Source organism: Notechis scutatus, chromosome 12, assembly GCF_049901735.1.
Source record: "Notechis scutatus isolate UNSWTSFEM ecotype Mainland chromosome 12, rNotScu1.2, whole genome shotgun sequence".
Classification (NCBI taxonomy): domain Eukaryota; kingdom Metazoa; phylum Chordata; class Lepidosauria; order Squamata; family Elapidae; genus Notechis; species Notechis scutatus.
This window is the reverse complement of record NC_142020.1, coordinates 8725385-8740126: the sequence shown is the minus strand read 5'-3', so window position 1 is coordinate 8740126 and position 14742 is coordinate 8725385. Positions and strand designations below refer to the sequence as shown.

Here is a 14742-nt window from a genome sequence, read left to right as displayed (position 1 = left end):
CTTGGCATTCTTTGTACCGCGTTCAGAGAATCTGGGTCAGACTCGTGTGTGTGTGTGTATCTAAAACTGAATCAAGGTTCCATAAGACCTAAAAATAAAGCTAGGATTTACAGATCAGAACTGGTCGTCTATGGAGACTCTCAACCATCCAGGTCATGATTATTGTCCCAAAGAAGCTTTTCCAAAAAGCAATGGAAGAAGTTTCTTGGATGAGAAGCAAAACTTTTTCAAAGAAGAAAACCAAGAAAGTCCAACTCCCTTTTTGAAAAGCATCTTTGAGAGGATTAGAACCAATAAGGATGTCATAAAAAATGGCACAAAATGGTAAAGTGACATAGAAAATAGACTTAAGGTAACTGAACCAACAGAACAGCAGCTAAGACTGTTTTTCTTCGATTGTCATTTGGTCAACAGGGGCTACATTTTCAACATGATTTCCTTTTCCATGAGCAAAAAGTGAAAATACACCCAATATTTAAAAAAAAAAAAAACATATGTAGGCTTCTTCAATCTTGGGACCTAGAGTCGATCTGGACTGCATTTATTTATTTCATGCTTATAGTCTTCCAACAATTTACATCCAAACAATGCAAAAACTGTCAACACAAAAATGTCATAAATCCGTAGTATTAGGCCGTGGTTGCGTAATACTCAACTAGACCCTGTGAGAAGAGTTGAAGTGTATTATAACTGGAAATTTCAAATAAGACCGCTTCAACTGTAGAAATATACAGCAACACTTACTCTGTGTCCAAGCATCCAGAAAGTGGTTCAGCTGCCACTCTGAGTCCATCTGTTGGGTTTCTCCAATTTTCACAGGGTAGATTTTATAATGACACTTTCTCCTACTTTTATCAGGACTATTTGCACTCAAATTATTTCGGAAAAACTGAAGTTAGGCTGGCTTACTCATTGCAGCTTGTATCTTAGCAACAGACTACTGAATTTTCACCGGCTCTTCATAGTTTTAAAATAGAAGGCACTTCCCATAAGATTACTGATCTGGAGATTATTCCAGATATGAAAAATATGGAAAATTGTCAAACGTGCCAGTGCTTTAGGTTCAAATGTAAGTTCTCCTTCACAACTCTTTGAACATTTATCTTTTAGATACCAAAATAGATTGGCTCAACTTTTTCATCATGCTTTTTGCAATTCTCTCCAATGCTTATTTATTTTATTTAATGCATTGGCCCCCATCTTACCACCGTTGAGCAGCTTACAATATTATTATCACACAATCATTATTATTGAGAATATTCTTTCCTTCTTCTCTTCTGGGTTCCAGCTCAATTTGAATGTTTGGACCAGATATTCTGGTCCTCCAGTTTACATTGGAAACAGTAAAACTGGAGTTAAAATCAAGAATGGCGAAGTTGCCATTGAAATACGCTCACTGCAGCAACAGATTAAACACACTTTTAATTTGCTTTCTTTCTGAATCTTTGATCCTTGTTGATACAGCATTAGCCCAAGGGCTCTCCAAATTTGGCAACTTTTAAGACTTGTGGACTTCAACTCCCAGAATTCCCCAGCCAGTTTGGAGATCCCTGGGCTAATGCTGTATTGACAAAGACCAAAGATTCAGAAAGCAAAATTAAGTGTGTTTTTAATCTGTTGCTGCAGTGAACATATTTCAACCGGTTGGGGGAAGTCTGAGAGTTGAAGTCCACAGTCTTAAAGTGGCCAAATTTGGAGACCCCTGCACTAACCAGTTGGGGTTTTTCTTGCTTATTGAATAAGGAGACTGTACTACTTCTGTCACCTTTTTTATAATCTACAAAAAAAGCTCAGTCCAGCTGTCACCTTGCCTAGAAGAGATGATTGCCAGGCGAGCAATAATACCCCAGTGTTCCTCTTTCATTTGCAAAACAACATCTTTAATGCATATTCTACATATTCTACAGCAAACCCACGTTTGCTGAAATATTAAGTTGATCTTGCTACAGCTTCCTCTATATCTCATGTACAGTATGATTCCAAATGTTTATAAAACATATGAATCATTGTTCTGAATGGGGCCAAGGACTCTTTGTCTAGAATTTTGTTTCAGAGGATTGCTAGCAAGATATTCTGATCACTTGCAAACAGGAAATGGGAGTCCCAAATCTCTGCACTGTTATTCCCCTTCAACTAGTATTTGGAAACACGTTTAAATACCTTCAACCAGGCCAGGATACTGAGTCTTCAAGAATTTTAACAGACCTGTTGTCCAATCAATTTACTTAACACTCTTTGAAAACAACTGGTAAGAGCCCTGGTGGCACAATGGTTAGAAAGCAGAACTGCAGACTAACAGCAGTTCGATCCTGACTGGCTGAAGGTTGACTCAGCCTTCCATCCTTCCAAGGTCGGTAAAACCAGGACCCAGATTATTGGGTGTATTGGGTGTATATGTTGACTCTGTAAACTGCTTAGAGAGGGCTATAAAAGCACTATGAAGCAGTATATAAGTCTAAGTGCCATTGCTGTTGCTATAATACATACTGTACAGTACAAATAGCAAAATAGGATCTTTGGAAAAAGAAATGTAAAAATGATGTCCGAATTAGTCCTAATATACAATTTTTAAGTCAGAATTTATGATTTCCCTCTTCCCCTAAAAAAACATCATGAAGGACTAGCCAGTTATTCACTATCTGTAAACTGTTTAAAGAAGTTGTGGGAGGAATGCAACACAATGTTGTTTGGATTTACGAAGATGATTTGCGGAATGAAAAATACATTAGGTTTTCTATATTTGAACAGCTACATGGTATTTCAAAAGCCATGTCTTCCCAATGACTAATGAATTCAAGCTTCTTCCTTCCAAGCATGTGCTTGGAAAGATGATATTTTTAAAAGTTGTACTGTAATGATTTTCCATGTCAACACAAGCTGTTCTCCTTACTAACTCCCAATTAGTGGCTGGGAACAGCAAGAATTGATTGTAAGAATAGCTTTGATGTAACAGGGTAAATCCAAGCCAGTGTGTAATTACATGAGGGTTTAAAACAAATTAACACAAGTGCCGATGAGCAGAATTCAAAACCACTAAGTACTTGGTGACAAGGCTATAAATTTATTTATCTAGCTTTTTTAGAGTAATACATGGGAAGGTATGTGTCTCTTCATTTAGTCATCTGCAAGGTAGCTTTGCTGAAATGTAGTAATCATGTAGGAAGCTTGTGGTTCAAAAGAGGATCTGACCACCCATCTTAAATTTAAATCTGATATAATTATTATCCTCTAATGACCCCATAATTCCTTGCGGGACGGAGTCTGGGCAACTGAATGGAGCTAACAGAGTGTTTGAATGGCCGGATGCCCTTCCTGTTGCCAATGTGGAGTTTTGTTCAGCAGATCTATTCTCAGTGTGCCCAGAGAGAGAAATATCTGCCTCTACCTAGGATCGAACTCACAGCCACCTGATTGTGAGGCAAGAGCTTCACCCCTAGGCCACCGCACCACTCCAATTTAAATCCAATATACTAATTATATTATCAATAATCCTGTAAATGGAAGTAGTTCTTATTATCCTACCGAAAATATTTCTACAGACTGAAAAAACAAAAACAAAAAAACCTCCGCATCAACCTCTGGATTGGTTATAGTTTCTTAGTAATCATGCAAGACTTTCACACCAATAGATTCACAAGCCTACTCGACTCAGAATTCAAAAGAAAAACATTTTAAGAATTTCCACAAAGGCAGGATCATGAAATTGTTTATTTATTGGATTTTTATCACATCAAATATACCTAATACCTCCTCTTATTTTCCCGACAACAACAACCCTATGAGGCAGGTTGGGCTGAGGGAGTGACTGGCCCAAAGTCACTCAGCTGCCATTCATGTCTAAGCTGGGACCAAAACTCCCCGTCGCCTGGTTTCTAGGTCAACATCTTAGAAAAGATTTTTTCCTTGCTTAGAATAATGATGTGGAAGAAAAGTATTTTAGAATATCTATTTTATCTCTATAAGGTAATCATTTACTGTGTTATCTAATCACTTTCCCCACTCCTTGCTGTAATTTTTCCCAGCCCTGGGTAACTTTTATAGCATCTTTCAGGGCACACAAAACACTTCGCAACTCCTATTTAATTTCAAACAAACATTGTAACACGGTTGAAAGCAACCCAGTAATTCATGAGCAAGACCGAACTTTTGCCTAAATCTAAGATTTTATTTGCTCTACCTGTTGGATTTCCCGTCTTGAGCCCTGCCAATAAACAATCAGAAGCTTCACAAACAGTGGTGTTTATTCTTTTGGCGAGAACATAAAGTGGTTCATTCTTTTGGCGAGAACATAAAACTTAGCACTTTGAAGCACGTAGCGCTAAACAAGGTCCCAACAAATTTATCGCTCACGCTGATGAAAAAATAATGGCATTTAAACGAAGACTGATGGATAACACAAAATACCCTGCTTTCAACCCTAAGAAACTCCCTTCCCAAAGAAGAGGCTGAAATCTCCTCTGCAGAAATAAAAATTTGTTTGCAAAATGAAGTAACATTGTGTACAATATTTACCCCCTCCCTCCCAAAAAAGATAATTGAAAGGCTAACATTAAATAGATCTATACAGGGAGAAGGAAAATGTCCTTTTAATCTTATTTCTTTCCTCTATGTGTTTAGCCCTTTTTACAACAGGTCACCCTTCATCTTTCCTCAAGGAGGTTATTATTGGAAGATCATCTCATGAACAAATATTTGTGGTTCAAACGTTTAAATGCAGCAACAGCTTGGAGCACAGCAGAAACAAAACAAGAAGAAAACATGATCGATCTATCAATTTATTATCTATCTATCATCTATCTATCTATCTATCTATCTATCTATCTATCTATCTATATCTCTATCCATCTATCTATCTATCTATCTATCTATAGATATATATAGATATATCTATCTTCTATCTATCTCAAGGGACTTCAAACTTGGCAAGTTTAAGACTTGTGGACTTCAACTCCCAGAATTCCTCCTCCAGTAATGTTAGCTCAGGAATTCTGTCAAGTTTGAAGACTATCTATCTATCATCTATCTATCTATCTATCTATCTATCTATCTATCTATCTATCTACCTACCTACCTCCTACCCATCCATCCACGATCTCTCTCTCTCTCTCTCCCCTCCCTCCCTCTCAGTGGTTGCCATTATTATCCCTATTCAGACAGGAGCTCAAGGCAGTGTATGTATCTTTGTCTCATCCCGATGACTAAGGGGTGACACATTCTAGAGCCGGATCCAGGAATCTCAGCACACGTGGGGCTCATAGGGTAAGAATTTATGCTGATTAAGCTGACCTCAGCTCAACAACAAAACTAAAAGTATACAAAGCTTTGACCCTTATCCTACTTGAGTGCTAACAGGATGCCAATTATACTTAGTTTTGATCAGGAAACTGTCCAGAATAGTCCTTGATTTACAACCATCTGTGCAGCAACCATCTGAAATTACAATGGCACTGAAAAAAAAATGAGTTAGGTTTCTCATACTTACAACTGTTGCAGCATCCTTGTGGTCACGTGATCAACATTTGGATGCTTGGTAACTCATATTTATGACGGTTGCAGTGTCTCAGGGTCATTTGATCCCTTTTGCACCCTTCTGACAAACAAAGGAAATGGGGACGCCAGATTCACTTAACTTAGCTACTAACTTAACAACTGCAGTGATTCACTTAACAATTGTGCAACGAAAGATCATAAAATGGAGGGGGGGGATGGAGAGATTCACTACTAAACAACTGTCTTGCTTAGCAGTGGAAATTCTGGGCTCAATTGTGGTCATAGGCTGAGGATGACCTCTATGCTTTTGGGATGCTGTAGCCATCAGTTCATATCGCAGTAAAAACAAACAAATAGGAATAGGAATTAAAAAATAAGGATGAATCAGATTACTACAAAGTAAGGGATAAGTTTTATGGTTGGTTAGAAAAAAGAAAGGATCAAGACTATAAGATTTGATTAAATGTGTGTGTGTGTATATGTGTGTGTGTGTGTGTGTGTGTATACACATACATATATACATATATATACATACACACACATATATATATATATATATAGAATGTAAACATGTACTATTTTTATATGTGATTTAGCAATGTAAGACAAAGATGTGGGTTAGGAGGATTGTACCGTGTTCAACGTTTTTAATCTTTCTTTTTGTTTTTGTTTGTGTTTGTTTGTTCAATAAAATTTAAATAAAAAACCCCACGATTATTAAGTAGCTACAACTCATTGTGTCTGCTGGTGGAAAAAAAATGCGAAAGCCAGTCTGACCAGGTTTTAAAGGATTTGAGGAATCAGGTTTCTTGAACAGGAAAAAATGTGATTCATATCACAGCTCATTAGTTGCGAAATGGGAGGTGTGACATGTACTATGCCAAGTCAAGTTCTTAATTGAAATTGAAAATGTGCGTTAACATAAACTAGAGACTTCTCTATGTCGTTGGCATTATGTTTTTAATTATTTCTGGTAAATGCAGTGTCTGTAAAATATATATACGAACACAATACAGAAGCCTGATGATGGCAGATGAGATTCTGCCGAAACGTTGCTACAACTTTAAAAGCACAACTACAATGATGTGGGAACTGTGTCATATATATATATATGACACAGTGACCTAAGACCAAAAACATTCAAGTGCAGCATGGGCTCACAATTTTTTCCTGAGTCAAGTTGTGATCTCAAGTTTATGACCATGTCAACAGGAAATGGTATGAGGCTTAAGAAAGAAGTAATAAACCAAAGGATAAACCGAAGAACTTGTAACACAGCGCTGTTGAAGACTAACGGGAGACTGAAAACAAGGAATTTGGACAAACTGGAGTCTTGAAAAAGTTCGAACAACAAAAAGGAAAAAAGATGGAGATAACAGACACCAACAGCTCCAGAAGAATGACAATGAAGTGTTGTTGTTTTTTAAATTGTATCATCGTCTTCTTTTAACCACCCCATAATTCCTTGCGGGGTAGAGTCTGGGCAACTGAATGGAGCTAGCAGAGTGTTTACTGGCTGGATGCCCTTCCTGTCACCAATGCAGAATTTTGTACAGCAGATATATTCTCATTGTGCCCAGAGAGAGAAATATCTGCCTCTACCAAAAATAGAAATCCCAGCCTCCTCCTCTAGGTTACCGTAACATTTCAATGCTCTTTGATTATATACCCTCCCCGAAATAACATTCATGGAGTTTGGTCAGACTGAAATTGTCTTCTTCCATTACTTTGATCCACTGCTTGTTAGCTAGTCTTCGAAGGATGGCCACAATGGAGCCCAACATTTATGCTGCTAAGCGTTGCATTTGTTTGGTGAGTTTTGACTCACTGTATGACCTTTCTTGACAGAGTTGTTAAGTGAATCACTGCAGTGAAGAAAGTGAATACACCAGGTTGTTAAGTGAATCTGGCTTCCCCGCTGACTTTGCTTGTGAGAAGGTCACCAAAAGGGATCCTGTGATCTTCAGGCACAGCAACAGTTGTATGAACCAGTGGTCAAGTATCTGAATTTTGATCACACGATCGTGGGGGATGCTGCAAAGGTGGTCACTGGTTGTAAGTCCCTTTCTTTTTTTCAGTGCTGTTGTAACTTTGAACGGTCATTAAATGAACTGTTAAGTCAAGGACTACCTATATATTTACGGAAGTGCCCAGTATATGTGGTGGACCGCAGGAGAGAAGCAGGTTAGATCATCAGTGAACAGAGTCATTGTGTGCGTTGTTAAAGCATTATTGTTTGCCCAAGGCCTACTTTGAATATGTGGCTGGAAAGTCCTTCTTCCCTGCAGTTGGAGGGAAAGCTCATCAAATGTGACTGTAACTTTGTTGCTTGTATCCTTACGATTTTATATTACTGTTTCCTAGTATGATTTGATTGCTTATTGTACCCTATGACTATCAGTAAGTGTCATACCTTATGATTCTTGACTCTTGACGAATGTATCTTTTCTTTTATGTACACTGAGAGCATTTGCACCAAAGACAAATTCCTTGTGTGTCCAATCTCACTTGGCCAATAAAATAATTCTATCCTATCCTATCCCATTCCATATTCCCTTTCCTTCCATTCTATTTCCATTCTATATTCCATTCCATTCCATATTCCATTCTATATTCCATTCCCTTCTATATTTTATTCCATTCCATTCTATATTCTATTCTATTCCATTCCATATTTTATTCCATTCTATATTCTATTCTATATTCTATATTCTATAATCTATATTCTATAATCTATATTCTATTCTATTCTATTCTATTCTATTCTATTATGTAAGCTATGATTTAGCAACACAAGTACAGGACAGAGGGTGTCCTTACAAAACATGGCTTATGTGGTGTGGAGACAATAACTTGGTCCTCAACACCAATAAGACCAAGGAGCTTATAGTGGATTATAGAAGGAACAGATCAGACCTCCAGCCCTTGCTTATCAATGAAGACCGAGTGGAGCAAGTGGCCAGTTTTAAGTTTCTGGGCGTTACCCTAAAAGAGGACCTGACCTGGGATGCTCACATTGCAGTCCTTGGTCAAAAGGGCCCAGCAGAGATTATGCTACCTGAGACTTCTCAAGAAATAACAATTGAATGGAAAACTGTGTATAATAGTTTTTTTTCATTTTCATAGTCACAATGTACACTGAAGATGGTATTTAATTTTGTTGTATGAGGTGCAATGACAATAAAGTAAACTTATCTGAGGGACTGTCTCTTGCTGGTTACATCTACACGACTCATCAGAATGGAAAGACGGGGAATGTTGCTGGTCCCATTCCTGAGGGAGATACACCTGGTGGGGTCCAGAAGAAGGGCCTTCTCCGTGGTGGCTCCCTTTCTCTGGAACATCATCCCCCCCAGAGATTAGAATGGCCCCCTCTCTAATACTCTTCCAGAAGGCGCTGAAGACTTTCACTCCGCCATAGCCTCCTTAAAATGGCTTCTCACTATTAACCTAGTTCTTTTTTTTCCCCCATCTGAAATGTGGAGGTTAACAGTACTGACTCATCCCATGATAACATGGCAGTGTGGGACTGGTGTTCAGCTGTGCATCTTACCATCTCAGCTGAATTTCACAAGACTGTACAGAGGATCAAAGGCATGACAACATCCTGAGTTCTATCAAGAAATTATTTATAATGTATAGAACTTCATTCAGCGCTATGTAACTATGATAGCAACAAGAGATCTTAATTCTTCCTGTTATGATAAGTATTGTATTCAACTCTTCTCAAAAAAATAAACATAAAAATCCAAGGACCCCATTTTAGGTTCCACAATACTGAACTTTTAACATAATCTTCATCCCTTTTTCCTTGTCAAGAACTTATTTCTGTCCTTTTAAAAAACAATAGACCCAACTATCCTTTCTAGCTTGAGAAAGAATTAAAACGTGCCAGATTCACAGCAAGGGAAGTTTGGAGAGATGCTCTCCTTCTCAGGTATGGAGTCAAATCTTTGATGATCACTTCATTTTGATTGATCAGCATGGTTGGTAAAATTAACATTGCCTTAAATATTATCTTTATAGAAACATACGGTTTCAAGATGCCTTGGAAGGCTTTTAATCTACCTTGCTGCTTAGGGCAGAAATCCTGATATCATCCTAGGCCAATGGTTGTCTAATCTTTTCTTGAAAGCCTCCAGTGATGGAATATCCACATCTCTAGAAGGCAAACTGTTTCAATTGCTTCATTGCTCTCATGGTCAAGAAAATTCCTCTTTATTCCAAGTTTGGCTCCCCCTCTGTTAAGCTTCCATCAATTTTTCTCCTTCGCCTCAGGCACTAGAGCAAATAAATCTACATTCTCTTCCCTGTGACAGCCTCTCAAACATCAGAAGAGTGTTATCATGTCTTCTTTCCTTTTCTTTTTCAGGTTAAACATGCCAAATGCAGTTCACGGAGGAACAATTTAATCCCCATGTTCTCAACACTATATCTTTATTCGTGCAGTCAAAAATGTACTGGTCCATTTGGAAGCTATAGCACAGGGCTAGTTTTATGTTCAGTCTATGGCAGAGGTCTCCAAACTTGGCAACTTTAAGACTTGTGGATTTCAACTCCCAGAATTCTCCAGCCAGCTATGCTATTCTGGGAGTTGAAGTCCACATGTCTTAAAGTTGTCAAGTTTGGGGACCCCTAGTCTATGGTCTGTCAGAATAGCCAGCTCCTTCTCATAAGATCTACTTCTAAGAGGTCTTTCTTCATTTAGAACGAGAAAGGATTTTGTTTTATTATACATGCCTTAAATGTTTTTTTTAACTATACCTGCCTTTTGTCTCTGTTCTTAGTACAGAATTTGTCTTTATAGGGGAGAAAAAAACCCTGTCAGATAAATGATGAAACTAGTAATAGTTTTCTGCTCTAGACTCAAATCAGACAAATAGCTCGATTCTTTCTCCTTGCAACATAAAGGAACCATGAGAATGAATTTGTATGACTCAAATTGTGCAAAGGAACAGGAAATGCAGTGGCAACCAACAATTTTAAAAATTAAGATTGATACAAGACGACAACAAGCTTCTATGCACTTGAAAAAGAAAACTAAACAAAGCCCTTTACAAATCTTATTTTAAGGGAAAATATGATAAAAAAAGCAATGTTACTTGACCACTCAGAGATAACTATGTAACTATAGCCAAATTTTTAAAATGTAAAATATTTCTCTGGCATTGTTAGATGACTTAACGAATGGTGCAACAGCATCACTTCCTGGACAGTCTGTCCTATTATCGCTAATTCTTCTTCCATGCCTTTTTGAATCCTTGTCTCAAAATATATACTGGTTATGGTTTTCTAACTTATAAAGGGGAAAAATATTGCTAGAATATACAAAGTAAATACAGCCTCCTTTATATCAAACTTGAAACTTTTATGCCCAGACTATAGAGCTGTGAGAATTCAGTGAATTGCATAGCAGGCCAGGTGTATATAAGAAGGGTATTAATTTGCATAGCATTGCACACAGCAATAGTCCCGGGGGAAAAAAATAGCATTTTCTTGATGGGAATGATGCATTCAATTTTCAGACAATGTAGAGAGGCACATAACTTTTTAGATCATCTGAAATCTCAAGCAACCTTGCCATCTGGTAGCTCAAGCCAGCTTTTTACAATATAAAATCCCACTGATACCTATAACTGGTAGTTGAACTATAGTAAACAATGAAGACTGAAAACAACTCATTAAGGTTGTAGCTAAAGTTACATTGGTGTAAGAAATCACCCAGGGAAATATTTTGAACAATCTGAAAAGATACACGCACAAATATTTATTATCTAACTTATTTATATTTAACAATTGTGGAAAACGTAACTAATTTTCTGCTGCCACAAGTACACCAGATATTTTTTACAATCCTTATTGGCACAAATACATAGGTTTTTGTTTTTTTTAATGCTAATGAAATTCACCCTTCCTGGATCTGAGATGGGACAAGAAGCTTTTTCTTGGACGTGGACCAACACAGAGAATAGTCATTTGGCTGTTCTGGAAACCTGTAAATGAGATGGGGGTTTTTTTTCCCCTTTCCCCAGAAAAACGTTTTGAATTCTCACTGAATTTATCTTGGTATTGGCATGTTGATTTGATCTGCATTGGATCAATCAACGAAGCTCTGAAGCAAGTCATTTCCAATGCATGGAATTCACAGCCTCAAATTTTCAGATGGGTTTTATAAAAAAAAAAAAAGAGAGAGAAAATGCCATTAAACTGAGATCTTGAGGCTTTTCAAAAGGTACGAGATATTATATAGATTGCAGCAGTTTTACAAATGCATGCAGTGAGACTTCCCCCTAAGGCCCTGCCCCTTTATGAAACATCCTTTCTTTAACCATAGCCAGTTTTATGACGCCAGCTGACCAGAAAGAAAACGAGCCACAAAGCCCCTCCAAGTATCCCAAGTTTCTTTGTTAGCAGAGGCTCTGAATCCGTTCCTTCCACAGACAGCCCAAATGCAGGAAGAGATCCACACTCAGGACTGTTTCCTAAGGATGGCATCTATCATTGCGCCTAATATTATATCGCAGGAGCCCAATCACTAGCGAAGCAGCATAGAGGGATCATTATTTTGGCATTAGGAGAAGCTAAGAAAATACCCCTCCCTCCACACAGCCTGTGGCAATGCTTTGGGTCCTGTGAGCCCCCTTTCCACAACCCCGAATATCTGCCACGAGGATATAACGAACCACCCAGGAAATTCACCAAGCAAGCGACAATGCAGGAAACAGAAACCATTTTCGATTCTTATTGCAACATTTCACTCCTGACCCTGCACTGGAAGGAAAAGCTAGGTTACTTTTCAACTCACCATGGTTTGTTGGGAAGCGTCAATCCAAGATTAGCAAGATCCCCTCCGGGGCTCCTCGGGTGGGATTTTTTTTATTTTTATTTTTGGCCCCAGCTCAGGTCATGGTTTCTCGGGAGGGCTTTCTTCCTCCATGAGGAAGAAAGAATTAAAAATAAAGGCCCCTTGAAAAAAGCTACCTTTTCCCTTAACCTGGAGGCTTTCAGGGACCCATCAGACAGGCGCAACAAGCAGCCAGGGGAAAAAAAAAAATAGGGATTATTGATTAAAAAAGCCTCCACTTGGCCCAGGGTTTCATTTTAAAAGGAGCCCATGCAATAAAAAAAGGGGGGGGAGATGGGAAAAGGGAAGGGGTCGGTCTATAGGGGGGCTCCTCCCATGGGTGGGTGGGGGAGCAGGGGCTGGGTCGAGGGGCCTCCAATAAGGGGGTGGGTCTTGGGGGGGCAGAATAACGGGATTTCTTGGGGAGGGGGCTCTGCTTGAAAGGCGGGCGGCACTGAAGGGGGTATCTGTCTTCTGGGGTAGAGGGTGGGGATGCCCTGCGCTTCGGAACCTCGTCGCCTGCCCCCTCTTGGCAACCGCCCCCCAAATCCGGACGGGCAACTTCCGCCTCTCCTCCTCCTTCTTCTTCCTCTCCGGCGGCGGGTGGTAGTGATGGGGGCGGTGGTGGTGGGGAATGGCCACGCCCACGCCACGCCCCCTTCGCGGGCTCGCCCTCCCTCCTTCCTTCCTCTCCGCCTGCCTGCCTGCCTGACTTCCGGAATCCAACCGCACCGGAAGAGACCCGCTTAGCCGGCCTCCCCGCGGGCGCGCGACTGGGTCTCTCTCTCTCTCTCTCTCTCTCTCTGCCGGAAGTGGCGGTAGCGCACGCGAAAGTGGGCGCGAGGACGCGGCTAACGCTCGCTCGCGAGGGGAAGCCCCGCCCCCAAACCTGTCCCTATCTCTTTCTCACTCACACATACATACCATCACCACACCCCTCCCTCCAGTGGGCATGCGTATTGGGTTCAACATTTTTTTTTCCCGCCAAAAGAGGGAGCGGGGCTTTTTCTCCTTTAGCCTCGACTTAATCGAGGGTTGTAATGAAGAATAATGAACAGAACGCATCTTTTAATGAAGGATTAAAATAAATATAGTGAAAAACTAATAAATGCATTCCTTTATTTAATAAATAGAAGTATTCGATGTTTTCGTTGATTCAATAAAATGGCATGTTTAATTAACGTCTAAAGTGACATTACAAATTGAATGTAAAATATCAACACTAAAATTAGTTAAAAATTAAAATATTAATAGCTTATCAGTTTAAATAACATTGCAGTATTATTAATGTTTTACATTGCACCTTAAGTAATATCTTACTGAGACCCAAAAAATATTGATTAAAATGTTAACTAAATCTCAATATTACAATATTACTAAGTATATTGATTAAAATTAGGTAAAATATTATTTAAATGCTAATGTACTTGTTTTAATAATATTGAATTATAAATTTATTATTTGAAATGTTATCAAAACTAAATATTTTTACTCATTAAAATATTGAGATATTTGATCAAAAATTAGCCTTGGGTTGAATGGAAACTGTTATGTTTGAGGCATGGGTTTAATGAACGGAGACCAGACTGTAAACCGTGAACTTCAGCTCTTTATTCACAAGCATAACAGAGACAAAAAACCCCCGGCTAGCAGTCACTCTTTTATAGCATAAGCTGCTATCCGGATAACCAATGGATAGCGTTATAGCGTTTGAATCTTGGCGCGGCCCGCCAACAGCCAATCAGATTGCTCGGAATGAACCAATCATAACTTGCCATTATATGGGCCCATAGGAAGTGCAGGATTACGATCCTGCTATGCAAATGAATCTTTATTAAATACATTTCTTTAGTTCACAACAGAAACCTGGGATGTCAACCAAATAAATGAATAAACAATAAGCAAGACTTCTCTAATGGGTCTTACAGGTAGTCCTCACTTAATGTCCCTAATTAGGACTGGCAACTCGGTCGCTAAACAGTATATTTACAACAAGGAACAAACAAATAAATAATACAGATACACTAAAATTACTGCAGAGACTTAGACATTTTAAAAAAGCAAAGTCCTGCAAATAGTCTTCATGTATTTATAAATATCTGCCCGTATTTTTGACTGTGGAAAATGCCACAAAATTCAACTCACCTACTTTTGCCAAAAAATGAATGAACGAATGAATTCTTTATTGGCCAAGTGTGATTGGACACAAAAATAATGTGTCTTTAGTGCATATGCTCTCAGTATACATAAATGAAAAGTTACATTCGCCAAGAATCATAAGGTGCAACTCTTAATATACTCACAAAGGCTGAAAAACCTTGTCTTTTCAGCTAACCCAGAAGTCCCTTTTTAAAGCCTGTACACCCATTTTATTTATTGATTTATTTGTTTATTAAATGTATATGCTG

The 14742-nt window shown here is 38.8% G+C and overlaps 1 protein-coding gene across 1 annotated transcript in view; it reads right to left on the bottom strand.

Moving 5' to 3' along the window:
• XPO6 (exportin 6) overlaps window positions 1–13139 on the bottom strand; it is a 61238-nt gene extending 48099 nt beyond the window's left edge. The window contains exon 1 of the mRNA XM_026680703.2: window positions 12296–13139. Coding sequence (XP_026536488.1) covers window positions 12296–12298 — 3 coding nt within the window. The 5' untranslated portion in view covers window positions 12299–13139. The remainder of the gene's footprint in view (window positions 1–12295) is intronic.
• Window positions 13140–14742: the final 1603 nt, after the last annotated feature.